General features: G+C 36.4%; 1 protein-coding gene and 1 long non-coding RNA gene across 2 annotated transcripts; one reads left to right on the top strand and one right to left on the bottom strand.

The window, feature by feature from the left end:
- Positions 1–2,530: 2,530 nt before the first annotated feature.
- On the bottom strand, positions 2,531–5,504 carry LOC139859014 (nucleolar protein 56-like). The gene is made up of 8 exons (XM_071847836.1): positions 5,093–5,504; positions 4,773–4,987; positions 4,532–4,689; positions 4,236–4,423; positions 3,804–4,056; positions 3,291–3,439; positions 3,027–3,161; positions 2,531–2,865 (listed from the first exon to the last, which is right to left on the bottom strand). Exons 1-8 carry the CDS (start codon positions 5,295–5,297, stop codon positions 2,531–2,533), a joined length of 1,638 nt encoding a protein of 545 aa, XP_071703937.1. The 5' UTR covers positions 5,298–5,504.
- Positions 5,505–5,856: 352 nt separating this feature from the next.
- Positions 5,857–13,374, top strand: LOC139858003 (uncharacterized). The gene is made up of 3 exons (XR_011762776.1): positions 5,857–7,435; positions 12,811–12,902; positions 12,989–13,374. It is a non-coding gene; the product is annotated as an uncharacterized lncRNA (long non-coding RNA).
- Positions 13,375–14,454: the final 1,080 nt, after the last annotated feature.

The following is a 14,454-nucleotide window of genomic DNA, read 5'->3' as shown; positions in this document are numbered from 1 at the left end:
GGACTTGTAAATACAAGATCCAAAAAACGGAAAAGCTAAATTCTCAAAAGACATAATACATGTTCGGCTCCGTATGAGTACCTCTTTCCCTTCTGCCTACGTAGTCTTCGTTCGCACGCTTCTCAAAACCGAGGTTAATGATCGCTCCGTAACAACTATGTATCTAAATTTTAAAATTATTTATTTTAACCAAAGTAATAAAGCAGGCATAGAAACCACTACACTTGGCTTTTACCCACAAACTATTGTCAATTTTTAACCCTTTTCTTATTATTTGATCAATTTGAGTTATGTCTTGAGCTGATCGGTAACAAATAACAAAGCCGGACAGAAGTTTCAAATACATATGATGTTCTAAATCCTTTTATCTAAAAGTGTAGATAGTATTCAAAAAGCAATGAAACTTGGTGATCATAATCGATACACAAACTTAAATGTTAAGAAATACAAACAAAATTGCTTCCCAATCAGCATCAGATTTTAACATTTGGACAGAAAAGAGTCCAACCAAATGGACACAAGAAACATGACCAGAAACAAAAGTTGATAACCTGGGACACTATAAATGAATGAATTATTTTATATGTTCCTTAAAAATTCTAGACCTCAGACAACTTCACGACGTCTCTTGCCAACAAGTTGCTAAAAATTCAAACTGAAACAATTGGTTGGAGCCTTCACAATAGAAAAGGGACTCTACAAAAATAGGCGTACGGTATACTTTAGTAAAATGTGAAAGAATAGTTCAATTTGTAATCACTAACTGGCTGCGTGCTTTTCAACATCCACACCTGTTTAGTTTATATAGATCCTTTTATGCCCTCTACTTTTTACATCCAACCAATGTGGGATGGACTCCACATCCACTTTCTTTGTGAATATCTACACCAGCCACCTTACTACCTATCTTCTGTTAATTAGTTTAAAACTAGTTATCGAACCCTCGCTACGTGCCGGGGTTCGGTTTTCAATTTATTTTATTGCGTTTAGTAAAATTATTTTGTGGCTAACGATGATGTCGTTGAAGCGCAACTCGAGTCGAACTAAAAGGTATAACCCGTGAGAGATTTAAATGTTATTTTAAATTAACAATATATGTGCATCTCCGCGTTTCGCTATGGAATTGTCGACTTTTAAAAATTTAACGAAAAATCAACGTGTATGAAAAGTACCCCAAATATTTAGCGTTTTTTAAAAAGCGTCCGTTTTGCGTATAGCTAGTGACATTGTGTTCCTAAAATTATTTCGAGTTTAACGATGGTGTCGGAAAAATTTAACTCGTTGCGAGCGAGAAGATATAACCCGTTGAATATTTGGGTGGAGTTTATTTAAGATTTTTTATGAAAATGGTTATTTGATACTTTACCCCCTGTTTGGGGTCGATTTGAATTTTTCAAAAAAGTGTGGGGGGAGTTGTTGGTAAAAGAGAATTTAGTTAAAATTAAAAAAAAAAGGTGAAAAGTCGAAAATGATCCTGATTACTATTCATAACTTTTGTCTATTAGTTAATATGTAAATTCACCCTCGATCAACTTTTAATATTTGACAATGAATAATGATTAATCTAAAAATTAGTAATTTAGTAGTAATAAATATATAAATGGGGTTAAAACATATAAATGGACGAGTTCGAAAATGGCAGCCCCTGCTCAACCTTTTAATCGATTTTTTGATATATGTTTAAAAAGTTTCTTAAAGGTCAAGTCGATCTTTTTTATTTTGTTTTTTGAAAAACAGAAGATAAAATATATTAGCGTAATAAAATTTGTACAAAACCAACAAATTGGCAATCTATACGATTATTTCTCACTTACAAAAACACTTGCAAGAACAGGGGAGCATCCGAATCGCTGCACTTCACACACAGAGGACATAATTCCGCCATGTTTTTACTCTAGCAGTACTCAAAAGCTATATGCTGCCAAAGTTTACAAAACATACATTCAGATATGTAAAGTCGTTGTACACTTTTAGTTTACATACCAGATCAAAAAAAGGGAAGTCAAAACCTCAAGAGGCAGAATACATGCACGGCTCAAGTAAGTGTGTCACTTTTCGTTCACACAGTTCTCAAAGCAGACGTTAATGATCGCTCCGTATCAAGAGTATCTAAATTCTATTCATCATTATTAATTTAACCAAATTAATAAAGCAGGCATGGAAACCACCACACTTGGCTTTTACCCACAAACTATTATTTGATCAATTTGAGTTATGTGTTAAGCTGATTGGCAACGAATAATAAAGAGGACCAAATTTTTCAATACATATAATGTTCTAAACCGTCTCATCTCAAAGGTTAGATACTATTCAAAAAGAAATGAAACTTAAATATTAAACGATACAAACAAAATTGCTTCCCAATCTGCAGCAGATATTACCATTTGGAGAGTAAACAGTCAAACCAAATAGACACACAAGAACTACGACCAGAAACAAAAGCTGATACGTTTACCGATATATTAACCATACACACCAATTCTCCATTTAACATCAAATGTATTCACATGTACATCGACAGACCACAAGATTACTCTCTAGATTTCTTTTTCTTTTTCTTCTTACCTTCTTCACTAACATCCTCCATTTCAACATCTTTGCTCTTCTTCTTCTTTTTCTTCTTCTCTGTGCCATCATCTGCACCAACACTGTTTTCTTTGCCATTATCATTAGGTTGTACCTCCTCTTCAAGTGATCGCTTTTTCTTCTTTTTCTTGGTTTTAGGTTCCACAACATCTCCATCTTCAACCGTAATTTTCTGATCCTTTGTTGATGGTTCATCTTCTGCAGACTTGCTTTTAGATTTCTTTTTCTTGCTTTTCTTCAATGGTGGTTCAGAAGATTTGTCTACATCCATTTCTGTACCTGGGAATTCATTGTTCATCAAACAATATGAAAAAAAATCATCATTACAGAACACATAAGTTTAATGTCATCAAACAATATGAAAAAACCTCATTGTTCTGCACTTTTACAATAAAAGTAATTTGTTTGCAACATAAGTGTCAACTTTTAGCCAGACTAACCTTGATTCGCAGCATTTTCCATAGCAGCTTTCATCATGTCAATGTTTTTACGAGGTGCAACGCCCTTATCGTAGAAGTCAAGGCGCTCTTCAACTTGTTCACGAAGTTTATCCCCAAAGGAAGTGGTACTCATCTCTGTGGTTATAAAAGTATATATAGATAATTATTAATTAAACCGAATATGTTATGACCTTATGACAAACATATCACACACGTAACATAAGTTATGGAAAGAAACAAAAAACAAAACCCTCATAGACTTGCCTGAGAAGCAATCAATTCGAGAAGCAATGGAACACTTGTTAGCTAGATAACGAGCCATCCGACCTTTGTTTTTAGCAGACGCGCGTCCAATAAAAGACGAATGGAAAATAAGACCATATTTTGGCGTGTTTCCTTTTGTTTTCAAAGCCCTGGAAACAATATAAAGAAAACGATAATCAGTTAAAAGGATTATATAATCTGACCACCAAACTGAGAAGTTTATAACCATGGCTCACATCCTTGAAAGAAACTAGTATGTTAATTATGATCACATAAACAACTATATTGCAATTAACATCAAAACACTTTATATGCATTAAAAATAGACTTAGGGCAGCTTTCAACATGTTTGACAAGTTACCCTTTTAGCTAGATACGGAGTATTTCGATTTAAACTGATTGACATAAAGCACGACCAAAATTAAACCATTAATAAGAAGACTCAAATAGCAAAAGTAAAAACTGCAGTTTGTTACAGTATAATAAAAAATGTATCATGAAAGCAAATGAGACCTAAAAAGCGCCTTCTCAGCACCAAGGATTTGAAGGGTAGAAGAAGGGCACTTTGCAAGATTTGTAAGGCTACCGGCATGAGATATCAAACGGGCACCAACAACTTCACCGATCAATGCAGCCAAATTAGGTGCTATGTCACTCATCTTAGAAACAAGGTAATCATATAGGTTCTTCCTGTACTCAGCAAGGTCCATTACCTTCTGTGCAAACATCTTCACATTGATCAAGTCAACCGGTGACAAATCTTGACCTAAACAACATGAATGCTTTATAAAAATACTAGCATTTAGGTAATGTCATGTCTTGATACGATTATAACGGGTTGCAACCCATTTAACTATAGTCCCAGTCATAAGTAAATGGGTCGAAAAACTCACCTCTAAAAATGTTATTTCGTTTGTAACATAAAGAAAGTAAATGTGATCATACCCATGGATGCTTTGGCAGCTTCGATTATTTCCTTTGCTTTATCTTCATCGCCAATTATATCTATTAGGCCTGGCAATTTATCTTCAGATAACTCCGACTTGTTGTCTATATACTTTGCAAGTTTAGCATATAAATAGTTGTCATTAACAATCTTTGCCAGCTCGGGAAAATGCCAAGAGTACCATTCCCTGCCCATAAAAGGAGTAGACCAATTAGAGACCAGATTAACAAACATCGTGACAAACGTCACAATTCTACAAAGAAACATAAACTGAGAATGAGGGCAGCAAACAAACCTGACTCTCATAGAAAATGAATTGACATCTTTATCAAGAGCATCAAGAAGAAAGATCGCTTGAATAACCATATTATCAACACGATTGACATTAAATTTAACCTTTGCCCTACTGTAGCTGTGGCCCAGACCAAGTTGAGCTTTCTCCAAGTCACCAGGCTATACAAATGTACAAAAACATTCAACCAGCTAGTAAAAACACCATAATATTTACAATAAATCAACAAGAAAACAGCCCAAACCTTGAGATTCTCGATAAACCTATCGAAATGCAAACGAACACCGCGAATGAGCTCAAGAACAAACTCATTACTCTGACATGGAATTTTAGTTTCTTCATATATATGAGATCCAATTTTAGGATCAGCTACTCCTAAGCTGAACTTAGGCTTCTTACCTTCCTTAATTTTAGGAAGACTAAGCTCCAAAAAGTTCCTCAACTCCTCAGTCATTTGCCCTAAAAGTATAATTTAGAAACTTAACAGACAGCAAAATGGCACAATTTCTATTTCTATTTCTATTCTATTCAAATAGAAACACATATACGTATATATAGGTATACCTTCAGATACAGCATTGCATTGATTAAGAGCATCAAGAGCTGATTCAAAAGGATTAAAAGCTGCAAGTTTTACAACTTTACCAAATCGATTAAGATCAATTACTGAATTACGAACAGCTTCTGTGTTTTGACCAATTTCATCGATTCCGTGAGCTAAAAACAGTCCGTATCCAGAAGCGGATTCGTATAGAAGATATAACGCCATTGGAGGCAACAACTGGTAGCTCTGTGGCACTAATTTTGCACTCTTCGAAATTAGGGTTTCAGGGTTTTCGGTAACTCCCGGTTTATTAAAAGAAATAGTGACTTGACTTCACATATACGGTCCTTGTGATATTAGTTTTATACGGTAGTTGACAAACGGGTCAATAACGTTTTTCTTGTTTGGTAAACATTTTCTTTGCTACGGAATCCTTTGGCAAATTACTCATTTATCATTTGGCAAATTTAGGATTATATTATTTTATTAATGATCTATATCTATCTATATCTATACTTATACTTATACTTATACTTATTACTTATTACTTATTACTTTTACTTATACTTATTACTTATTACTTATTACTTATTACTTATTACTTATATATATAATAGCAAAGATAAAAATACATCATCTTAAATTCCAATCTTTAATCCTAGTCGAATGGCCAGTTATGATTATGACCTTGTTTACCACTAATTTGACTAAATTAACCTTCTAATTGCAAAAATAAGTGGGCATCTGAATGAAAAAATCGAGGTCTCAAACTATTCACTAAAAACTAGAATGAAAAACCCTAACTCCTCTGAAAAACACATTACCATCATCGACATCGAAGGTCACTTCTTCATTCATCTTCATCAATTTAGGCCTTTTTTAACATCACAAGAAGATGGGGTTTGACCATAAAAACTTGATCGTCAATTTTGATTTTGTTTTATTCATTTAGAACCCTTATCTACTCCCAATGCAATCCGACTTCTTGGTAAAATATGTACCACACCGAAGTCTCTAAATTTATTCCTTTTGACTAATTTGGAGAGACAATACAACCCAGATCTGTTTGATACGAAGAGATTAGAATGCAGCAAATGGGTTTGCAAGCACATCTCATGAGTCAGGAACTGCGTAAGATGTCAGACAATGCTTCTTAAGCGGGTTGTACTCTCATTCTTTTTCAACGAAATAAGATACAAGGTATGCCTATTGAGATCAAAGGTTAGTTTTTCACACATGGTTTGTTGGACATATGAACATTGCTTTAGGCACTTAAGATAGAAGCAAGATAAGCAACTTGGGGCACTTGGCTTAAGATAGACCCAATTATTTGTCATTTGTGTTGTCTTTTGTCTATAACTGATATTTTTTTGAGGAGTTGGGTGCTAAATATCTTTGCAGGTATAAATTATTTAGTTTTCTAATATATTAGTTTTAGTAATCTGCTTTCTTAATATATTTTCCTTTTAAAGTTGCGTTTTAGTTATTAGCAGCAATAGCCATTTATTTATAAATGCACATGAATTAAAGCTATTATACAATGTGTGACATGATAAGTTAGTATCTGAGAATTAATCGAAAGAGATGCTAAATAATCACTGTATATTGTATCAACGAGCCATCAACGGGCGTGTACATATCAGAGGTGTTGTTTTTGAGCATAGGCAAGATAGGCAACTGCCTAGGGCCCGAAATTTCAAAGGGCCCAAAATTTTGAATATGTAAATATTTTTCTCAATATATTTAATTAAATCATATAAAAATTGTCAATTAAAGTTAAAATACCATGTTTTTAATAGTTAAATACAATGTAAGTAAATAAATAGATAAATTGGAGTATTATTTTTTTATGCGTAGTAAAAAAATTTAACGTATATGTAGGCCCATTTTTATTTTCGTCTAGGGTCTTTAAATTGTTGAGACGGCCCTGGTACGTATTTAAAATGGATGTTTTGTCAAAGCTATTAAGATGGAGGTACCCCATAACCGATGATTTTGCTTCCTTCTGTTGTAACGGGGAACAACGTACAAGTAAGGAAGTATTTAAGAGGTTTTTGGAGTTCATTTTTCATTCTACTTTATTTGCTTTATGCAATTCCATAATTGTGACAGCGTACTTATTCATATATTACTGGTTATAAAGATGGAACAATGAATTGTTTTTATGATGTGAATATGGCCGTTAATGATTTAATCATTCAAGTGGTATATTTCACTTTTTACAGATAAGCAGCCTAATTTATTTATTGAAGTTTTTGGTCATTTTGTAGATACCAGGTACCTAAGTTTCTGTTTTATGATTTAAAGGCTCCATTTTTCCCTACTCCGCGTTCTTTCCACCATCTAAATTCGCAAAAAGCAAGGTAAACTTATACGTGAATGATAATTTTTTAGTTTCTTACTTTCGTGTGGATATTGAATTGATTAATCGGTTTTAACATTATGTACTTATGTAGTCATATTAAGCCTTTTTTCTATTAAACAATTAGGCACATCTTGAATATGTGATATTTTTAGCAATTGAATGTGAAATATTCAAAAATCATTTTGATGTATCAATTTATTAATTAAACAAGCTTGCTAAAAGGTTCATTTTCCCCGGCTTAAACAAAATATTTCACATGGTTTCTTTGAGATAATGCAACGTTCACGTTTAGATTCTGGTGTCGAGCTTCAAGCGAGTTTTTTAAGATAATGACATTTTTTTTATCAACATGACTACATAACTATTATAACCTATCTAAGTTCTCTGTTACAGAATACACTAATGTTGTAGGCAACAGAATCTAAGATCGGCTTTTCAGTTACCTGAAAAGAAGGTTCCTAATTGCGTAGGAGGTAACACAATAACTTAGGTAGAACCATATCATATAGGAACGCTAAAAGCACCTTAACCAAAATTTCTTTCTTTAACAATGACGTTTTTCGTTCTATGATTTGCATTATAGCCAACAACACAGATCGTATACGATGTGATGATCATGAACGAAGATGTAAGCCAAGTTTCATATAATTGTTTGATTCGGGAAATATCTGTTTATAATGATTTCATTTCAGTGGATGAAAATGTAACAAAATTTTCTCTCTCCTCCCAACGTTTCTCTCTGACTCTGACTCTACATCTCCAAAAAAACAAAAACCCACTTTGGACTTAAATCGACGATTGCTGCCATTCTAGAACAAATTAGAAGCTGAGACCCACACCATTCAACTCGCGCAATTTTCCCGGACCCAACCGTACCTTTTTTTCCGGCGATTGTTGTGCCACCCGCCGCCACTCGCCGCACGCGCCGTCGCGAGAACTAACCCATAACCGTTATCTTTTTCTAAATTTTGCAGGGCTCCATCACCAAGAGGGTGCTGACTGCTAGCCGTGTACCGCCGAGGACTGCTGCCGGTTAACGCCGCTAATTGTGGACGTGTACCGCCGCTGACCAGGGCCGCTTCAGCTGCCTATTGAATTAGAAGCCGTAACCTACATCATTAAACTTGCGGCATTTTTCTGATTCTGTGAGTTCGATTTCCGCCGGCAAGCGTTTCGAAACGCGCCGCCACGCGCCGTCGCTCAGTTCGCCGGAATTTTTTCCGGGCACTTTCTCTGTTCTTTTCGCAGGTATTAAAACGAAGCCTCGCTAATTCCGCCACCTCCTGCTGCCCTTGTGCCGTCGCTAGTCACCGCTGCCGGAATTTCCTTGTTTACACAAGGCTGTGTTTGTTTCTTTCTACCCTTAAACTTCTTTTACCCTTAACCTTACTTTGACTGTATTATCTTAATCTTGTGAGCCTTACTTTTTTGTATACTAGTTACGTGATTGGTATTATTAGAATATACGGAGTATTTTTCTAACTTGCTGAACTTGTTTTTTTATTTATTTTCTTATCTCATCTATTTATTTCTTACCATTTGCTATCTTTTTCCTATCTTTTGCCTTACTTTGACTGTTTACTATTGTATAGCCCGGTCTTTATTGTATTTTACTTTTTTGTTTTGAATTCTCTCAATTTTTATTTTCTTTATAGGTTAATATAGACCCTACTAGCACCTATGATCACCTGAGGTCATGTCCTCCTAGATTAGGGGCGGATAGGACTAGAGGGGTTAGAGGGGGTAATAGGGTTGCTACCCCGGGTGGGATTAGAGTGGGTAGTTGGAATATAGGAACCTTGACGGGCAAGAGGATTGAGCTCGTTGATACATTTCTTAAGAGTAATGTAGACATAGGGTGTGTTCAAGAGACTAGATGGAAGGGTGAAGGGGCGGTAGATATTAAAGACTATAGGTTGTGGTACTCGGGTTCTAGGATAGCACGAAACGGGGTAGGTATCTTTTTGGGCAAACTACATAAGGATAACGTTGTTGACGTGAGTAGGCTTAGCGATAGGATTATGTCGGTTAGTCTAATTATTAAGGAGGAGACTTTCACGGTCATAAGCGCATACGCACCTCACACGGGCTTAAGTGATGCGGAGAAGAAGAGTTTTTGGGAATTGTTAGATGAGGTAGTGAGGGGGTGCCCAGCGGACCATCGACTGATTATAGGGGGTGATCTGAATGGACACATAGGAGTGGAGGCAGAAGGTTACGAGGGAGCCCATGGGGGCTTTGGGTTTGGCCCTAGAAACGAAGAAGGGCGCTCAATCCTGGAGTTTGCCATTGCCCACGAGATGGTCGTAGCAAACTCTTTCTTCAAGAAGAGGGATGCTCAGTTAGCTACTTTTCATAGCGGGGGTCGTAGCACCCAGATTGACTTTTTGCTCCTCCGTAAAGGGGAACTTAGGACTTGTAGGGACTGTAAGGTCCTTCCAGCATTGACTTGCTCCTCCCAGCATCGATTGTTGGTCATGGACCTAGTCACTCGGGGAAGAGTTGGTAGGAGGGCCAGGGTTGTGCAACCTAGAGTCCTTTGGAAGAACCTGCATGGAGCGAATGCAGAGACTTTTAGAGCGACTGTTGCTGATAGATTGAGGGTAGAAGGGGATTACGTAGCCCCTACTGATGTAGATCAGATTTGGAACCGCATGGCGTCCGCTATCAGAGATGTGGCAAAAGAGACTTTAGGGGTGGCAATAGGGACATCGAGAGCCCATAAGAGTAGTAGAGAATCGTGGTGGCTTAATGACGATGTCCAAACGAAAGTCGCGTTAAAACAGACGAGGTTTAGGGAGCTCATTACTTTTGGAGAAGGGACACCTGCAGAGAGAACTAGGATAGAAGAAAGATATAAAGAAGCTAAAAGAGAAGCAAAGAAGGCTGTAGCTATTGCTAAAGACAAAGCATATGAAGATTTATATAGGAAACTAAACTCTAAAGAGGGAGCTAATGACATATATAGGATAGCTAAAGCTAGGGAGCGAAGAAGCAGGGACTTGGTTAACGTCAAATTTATCAAGAATGAAGCGGGTCAAACTATAGTGAAAGAAGACCTTATTAGGAATAGATGGGAGGAGTATTTTGCATCCCTCTTCTGTAGGGAAAGACCCGAGCGGAACGGGGAACTCCATGAGGTTCGCGAGTATCAAAACAACTGTTTCTGTACGAGGATTAACCAGGAGGAAGTTAGATCGTCTCTACGAAAGATGGGGAGAAACAAAGCAGTAGGACCAGACCAAATTCCGATTGAGGCATGGAGGTGCCTAGGAGATGAAGGGGTTAGATGGCTGACAAACCTTTTCAACATGACGTTTAGAAGCGCAAAGATGCCTATGGAATGGAGACTTAGTGAGGTTATTCCCATTTACAAGAATAAGGGAGATGCGCAAATATGTAGTAATTATAGAGGCATAAAGTTACTTAGTCATACAATGAAGCTTTGGGAGAGAGTGATTGAGACGAGGCTCCGACGTGAGACAAAGGTTTCAGAGAACCAGTTCGGTTTCATGCCAGGACGTTCGTCGATAGAAGCGATCCACATCGTTAGAAGCCTTATGGAGAAGTATAGGGAAAAACAAAAGAACCTACACATGGCATTCGTAGACTTGGAAAAGGCTTATGACTGTGTCCCGCGTGAGCTGATTTGGAAGACCCTTAATGTTAGGAGTGTCCCAACTAGATATATAAGGACTATTAGAGATATGTATGAGGGGGCGAAGACTCGTGTACGTACGACGGTAGGAAACACTGAGTTTTTCCCAGTAGAGGTAGGTTTACATCAGGGATCGGCCCTTAGCCCATATCTTTTCGCTTTGATTCTAGACGAACTGACTCAAAGGATACAAGATAACATCCCATGGTGCCTAATATTCGCGGACGATATTGTATTAGTTTCGGATTCCCAGGATGAGCTTAACAGAAGGATAGAGCAATGGAGGAGCGCCCTAGAATCAAATGGCCTACGGATTAGCAGACTTAAGTCGGAGTACCTTAGATGCGATTTCAGGACGAGCGAAGAGGAACAAGAGGATATTGTGGACGTCCGAATTGGGGACCAAATTTTACCTCCACAAGAGTCCTTTAGATATTTAGGCTCGATGCTTCACAAATCGGGAAGGATAGATGAGGACGTGACACATCGTATACGAGTAGGATGGTTGAAGTGGAGGGCAGCGAAAGGGGTATTGTGCGACAAGAAGGTACCCCTTAAATTGAAAGGGAAATTCTTCAAGGTGGCAATCAGACCGGCCATGTTGTACGGATCGGAGTGTTGGCCAATGACGAAAGCCCAGGAGAGAAGGATGGAGGTGGCAGAAATGAGGATGCTTAGGTGGACGTGTGGTAAGACAATGCTAGATTTGATACCAAATGGAGTTTTTAGGGAGAACTTGAAAGTTGGGAACATAACCAACAAGCTGAGGGAAGGACGACTAAGATGGTTTGGACATGTTTTGAGGCGCCCACTTTTAGCCCCGGTTAGGAGAGTCGAGACCCTTGTTGTTGGGGGCGTAAGGAGAAGGGGTAGACCCAGACGTAGGTTGGAGGATAGATTGAAGCTTGACATGAAGGAGCTCTTATTGACTGAGGACATGACTTCTGATAGGAATTTGTGGAGGAGTAGAATTAGAATAGATGACTAGGCTTTACATTTTGTTTATTTTTTTATATATTTATATTATATTTCCTGCCTACTTGCTTGTGTGCCTTATCGTATTGGCTGTACCTGTTTTACGGTTATATTATATATCTATACTTATTGTAGCATTTTCAGAGGATTTATTGCACTATATGGTTACATGTTTGTATTACATTATATTCAATTAATTTATACATACTTACATATCACATGCTTTTATGCTATCATTGTATGCTTATTTGTCTATGTTTACATTGTATACCATCTATTTTATACTGCATAGTATACCTACATGCTTCTTACCAACATGTTTTCGTATACTTATTGTACTTACATGACTGGTTATACTTGCATATTTGACACGCACATATTTTAATTATATGTTATATTACATTATTTTGTTACATGCTTTATTTACCTATACATATCGTATTGATATATACTTTATTCATGGTAAAGTTTTTTTTCTATCTACTTTACTTGTATACTTTTACTGCACATATTGGAATTCATGGTTCTTTATGGTCGGAGGTTCCTAGGAAGCAGCCTCTCTGCTCTACAGAATAGGGAGGGACGACTTCCTCTACCTGGGGACCGATAGGTATCCGTAGGTGGAGGAATGACTTCCCTTTTACTTTAGGGTAGAGGAAAGGACTGTCTACATCTAACCTCCCCCATACTCCACTCTAGTGGAATTGGGTATTGTTGTTGTTGTTGTGTTGTCATTTCAGTGGATGAAAAAATCGGAGAGCTTGAAGTTAACCGGTCTAAAGTAGAGGAACAAACTTTAAGTGGAGAACTGGAGTCAAGTTAAACGGTGCAGGTCAAACTTTAATCTAATAGTGCAACCGATTTTGTATTCACATTTTGTAGTATTCTGAAAATGTTATGGGTCCAAATTCATGATAGGGAGTTGAAGAAGGTGACATAGCAGATTAAGGATTTTACATCAGATCTTGGACTACGGCCTTGTTGAAAAATGCTACAATTAAAGATGGTGTTGTAATATAGCAGTCCCTTTAACAATGCAGATTAGTTCTATATGGATAACCATGGCAGACTGGTCAAAGCCAAGTCCAGATGAGCTGGCCAAAAGGCAACTTCTACACATCTATGAAATTATAAACGAGTTATGGAAAAGATTAACAAAAGCGCTGTAAGAATTATGTTGAGATTGTGATTGTCTTTTTTACCTATCTAAAGTTGATCGTGTATCACGTAATTACATAAAAGATACATATTTTTTTTAAATGTGTTACTCCATTACAATAATTTTCCTTCTGTAATCCCGCAAATTCAAGTGTAATTACAATTGATCTCTTTAAATGCTCCATTTACAGGGTCCTTCATAGCGAATAGTAGTGCCAGAATTTGATTCTTCTATAGTATAGGAAGAAGGTTTAGGTAATGATATCAAATTTTATTTGTCAAGTAGTTGCCCTATTTGAAGTGAGTTACATATAGGCGGGTCAAGTGTTACCATGTTTAAAGGAATTTTGTAATGGTTGTGGTACATTAGCATTGCATGTTTCTATAGGAACATTATAGAATTCATTGTAAAAGGATAGTGGCTCAACCTTTTGTTTTGACGTATGGAGTTTATGGATGAGAGAAAATTAGGTCACTGATCCCTAAATATCTTGAATCCTAAATATCTTGAATTCAAACTGTATCTTTTGATTGCAATTTTAGATAAAATATATAGTATAATATACTTATACTATATACGCGAGAAAAACCTAACTAACCATATCAAGTTAATCTTCTTTTTCAGGGCTTATATGGAGATAAAAATTGTTTAATTAAGTTGCATTCTAGGTGTCAAAGTCGACCCATTTAATTATGAATAGATTGATTTGGTTTATACCTTATCTCTATTCTCAAATGGGTCATAAAGTAAATTGAGAACAGTTAGCTAAAAAGAAAACGGGTAAGTGAGTATATTATCAATGTTTGTAAATTCCTTTTGTTTTGTATTGCTCTTTTCGTTATACTTTTGCCATGTGTTTAGTGACGAACGAGGATAAAAAAAACCCGTGCTTCGCTGCGGGGTAGTTTTGATCGGTTGACGGTTCGTTTAAAAAACGGTAACGGTTGGTGAATTGAACGTTTAAAAAATAAAAGAAAGGTGAATAAAGGAAGTGAAAACAGTTATTAAAATAATAAAAAAAATAAAAATTTAAGAAAATATGTATATATGTTTAAAGTCTACGTAGTATACATATGTTAATGTAATGCTGCTATAATCTATGTATATGTATATTTATAATATGTATGGAATTAAAAGAATTTCCCCAACATGATTAGTATACATTTAGCCACAAAAGCAAAAACAAAATGTGCAAAATTACTAAGTTGCCTTTGTGACCACTATC

This window comes from Rutidosis leptorrhynchoides, chromosome 7 (assembly GCF_046630445.1).
Source record: "Rutidosis leptorrhynchoides isolate AG116_Rl617_1_P2 chromosome 7, CSIRO_AGI_Rlap_v1, whole genome shotgun sequence".
NCBI classification, from domain to species: Eukaryota; Viridiplantae; Streptophyta; class Magnoliopsida; order Asterales; family Asteraceae; genus Rutidosis; species Rutidosis leptorrhynchoides.
This window is presented reverse-complemented; position numbering and strand designations above follow the sequence as displayed.

Bases quoted from the DNA above. Each gene is read 5' to 3' on its own strand.
- LOC139859014 (XM_071847836.1), bottom strand. From the start codon at position 5,297: ATGGCGTTATATCTTCTATACGAATCCGCTTCTGGATACGGACTGTTT. The intron at 4,424-4,531 runs GTTTGTTTGCTG...TTTTATGGGCAG, and splicing joins TCATTTTCTATGAGAGTCAG to GGAATGGTACTCTTGGCATT. The intron at 2,866-3,026 runs GTTAGTCTGGCT...ATGAATTCCCAG, and splicing joins GGAAAATGCTGCGAATCAAG to GTACAGAAATGGATGTAGAC.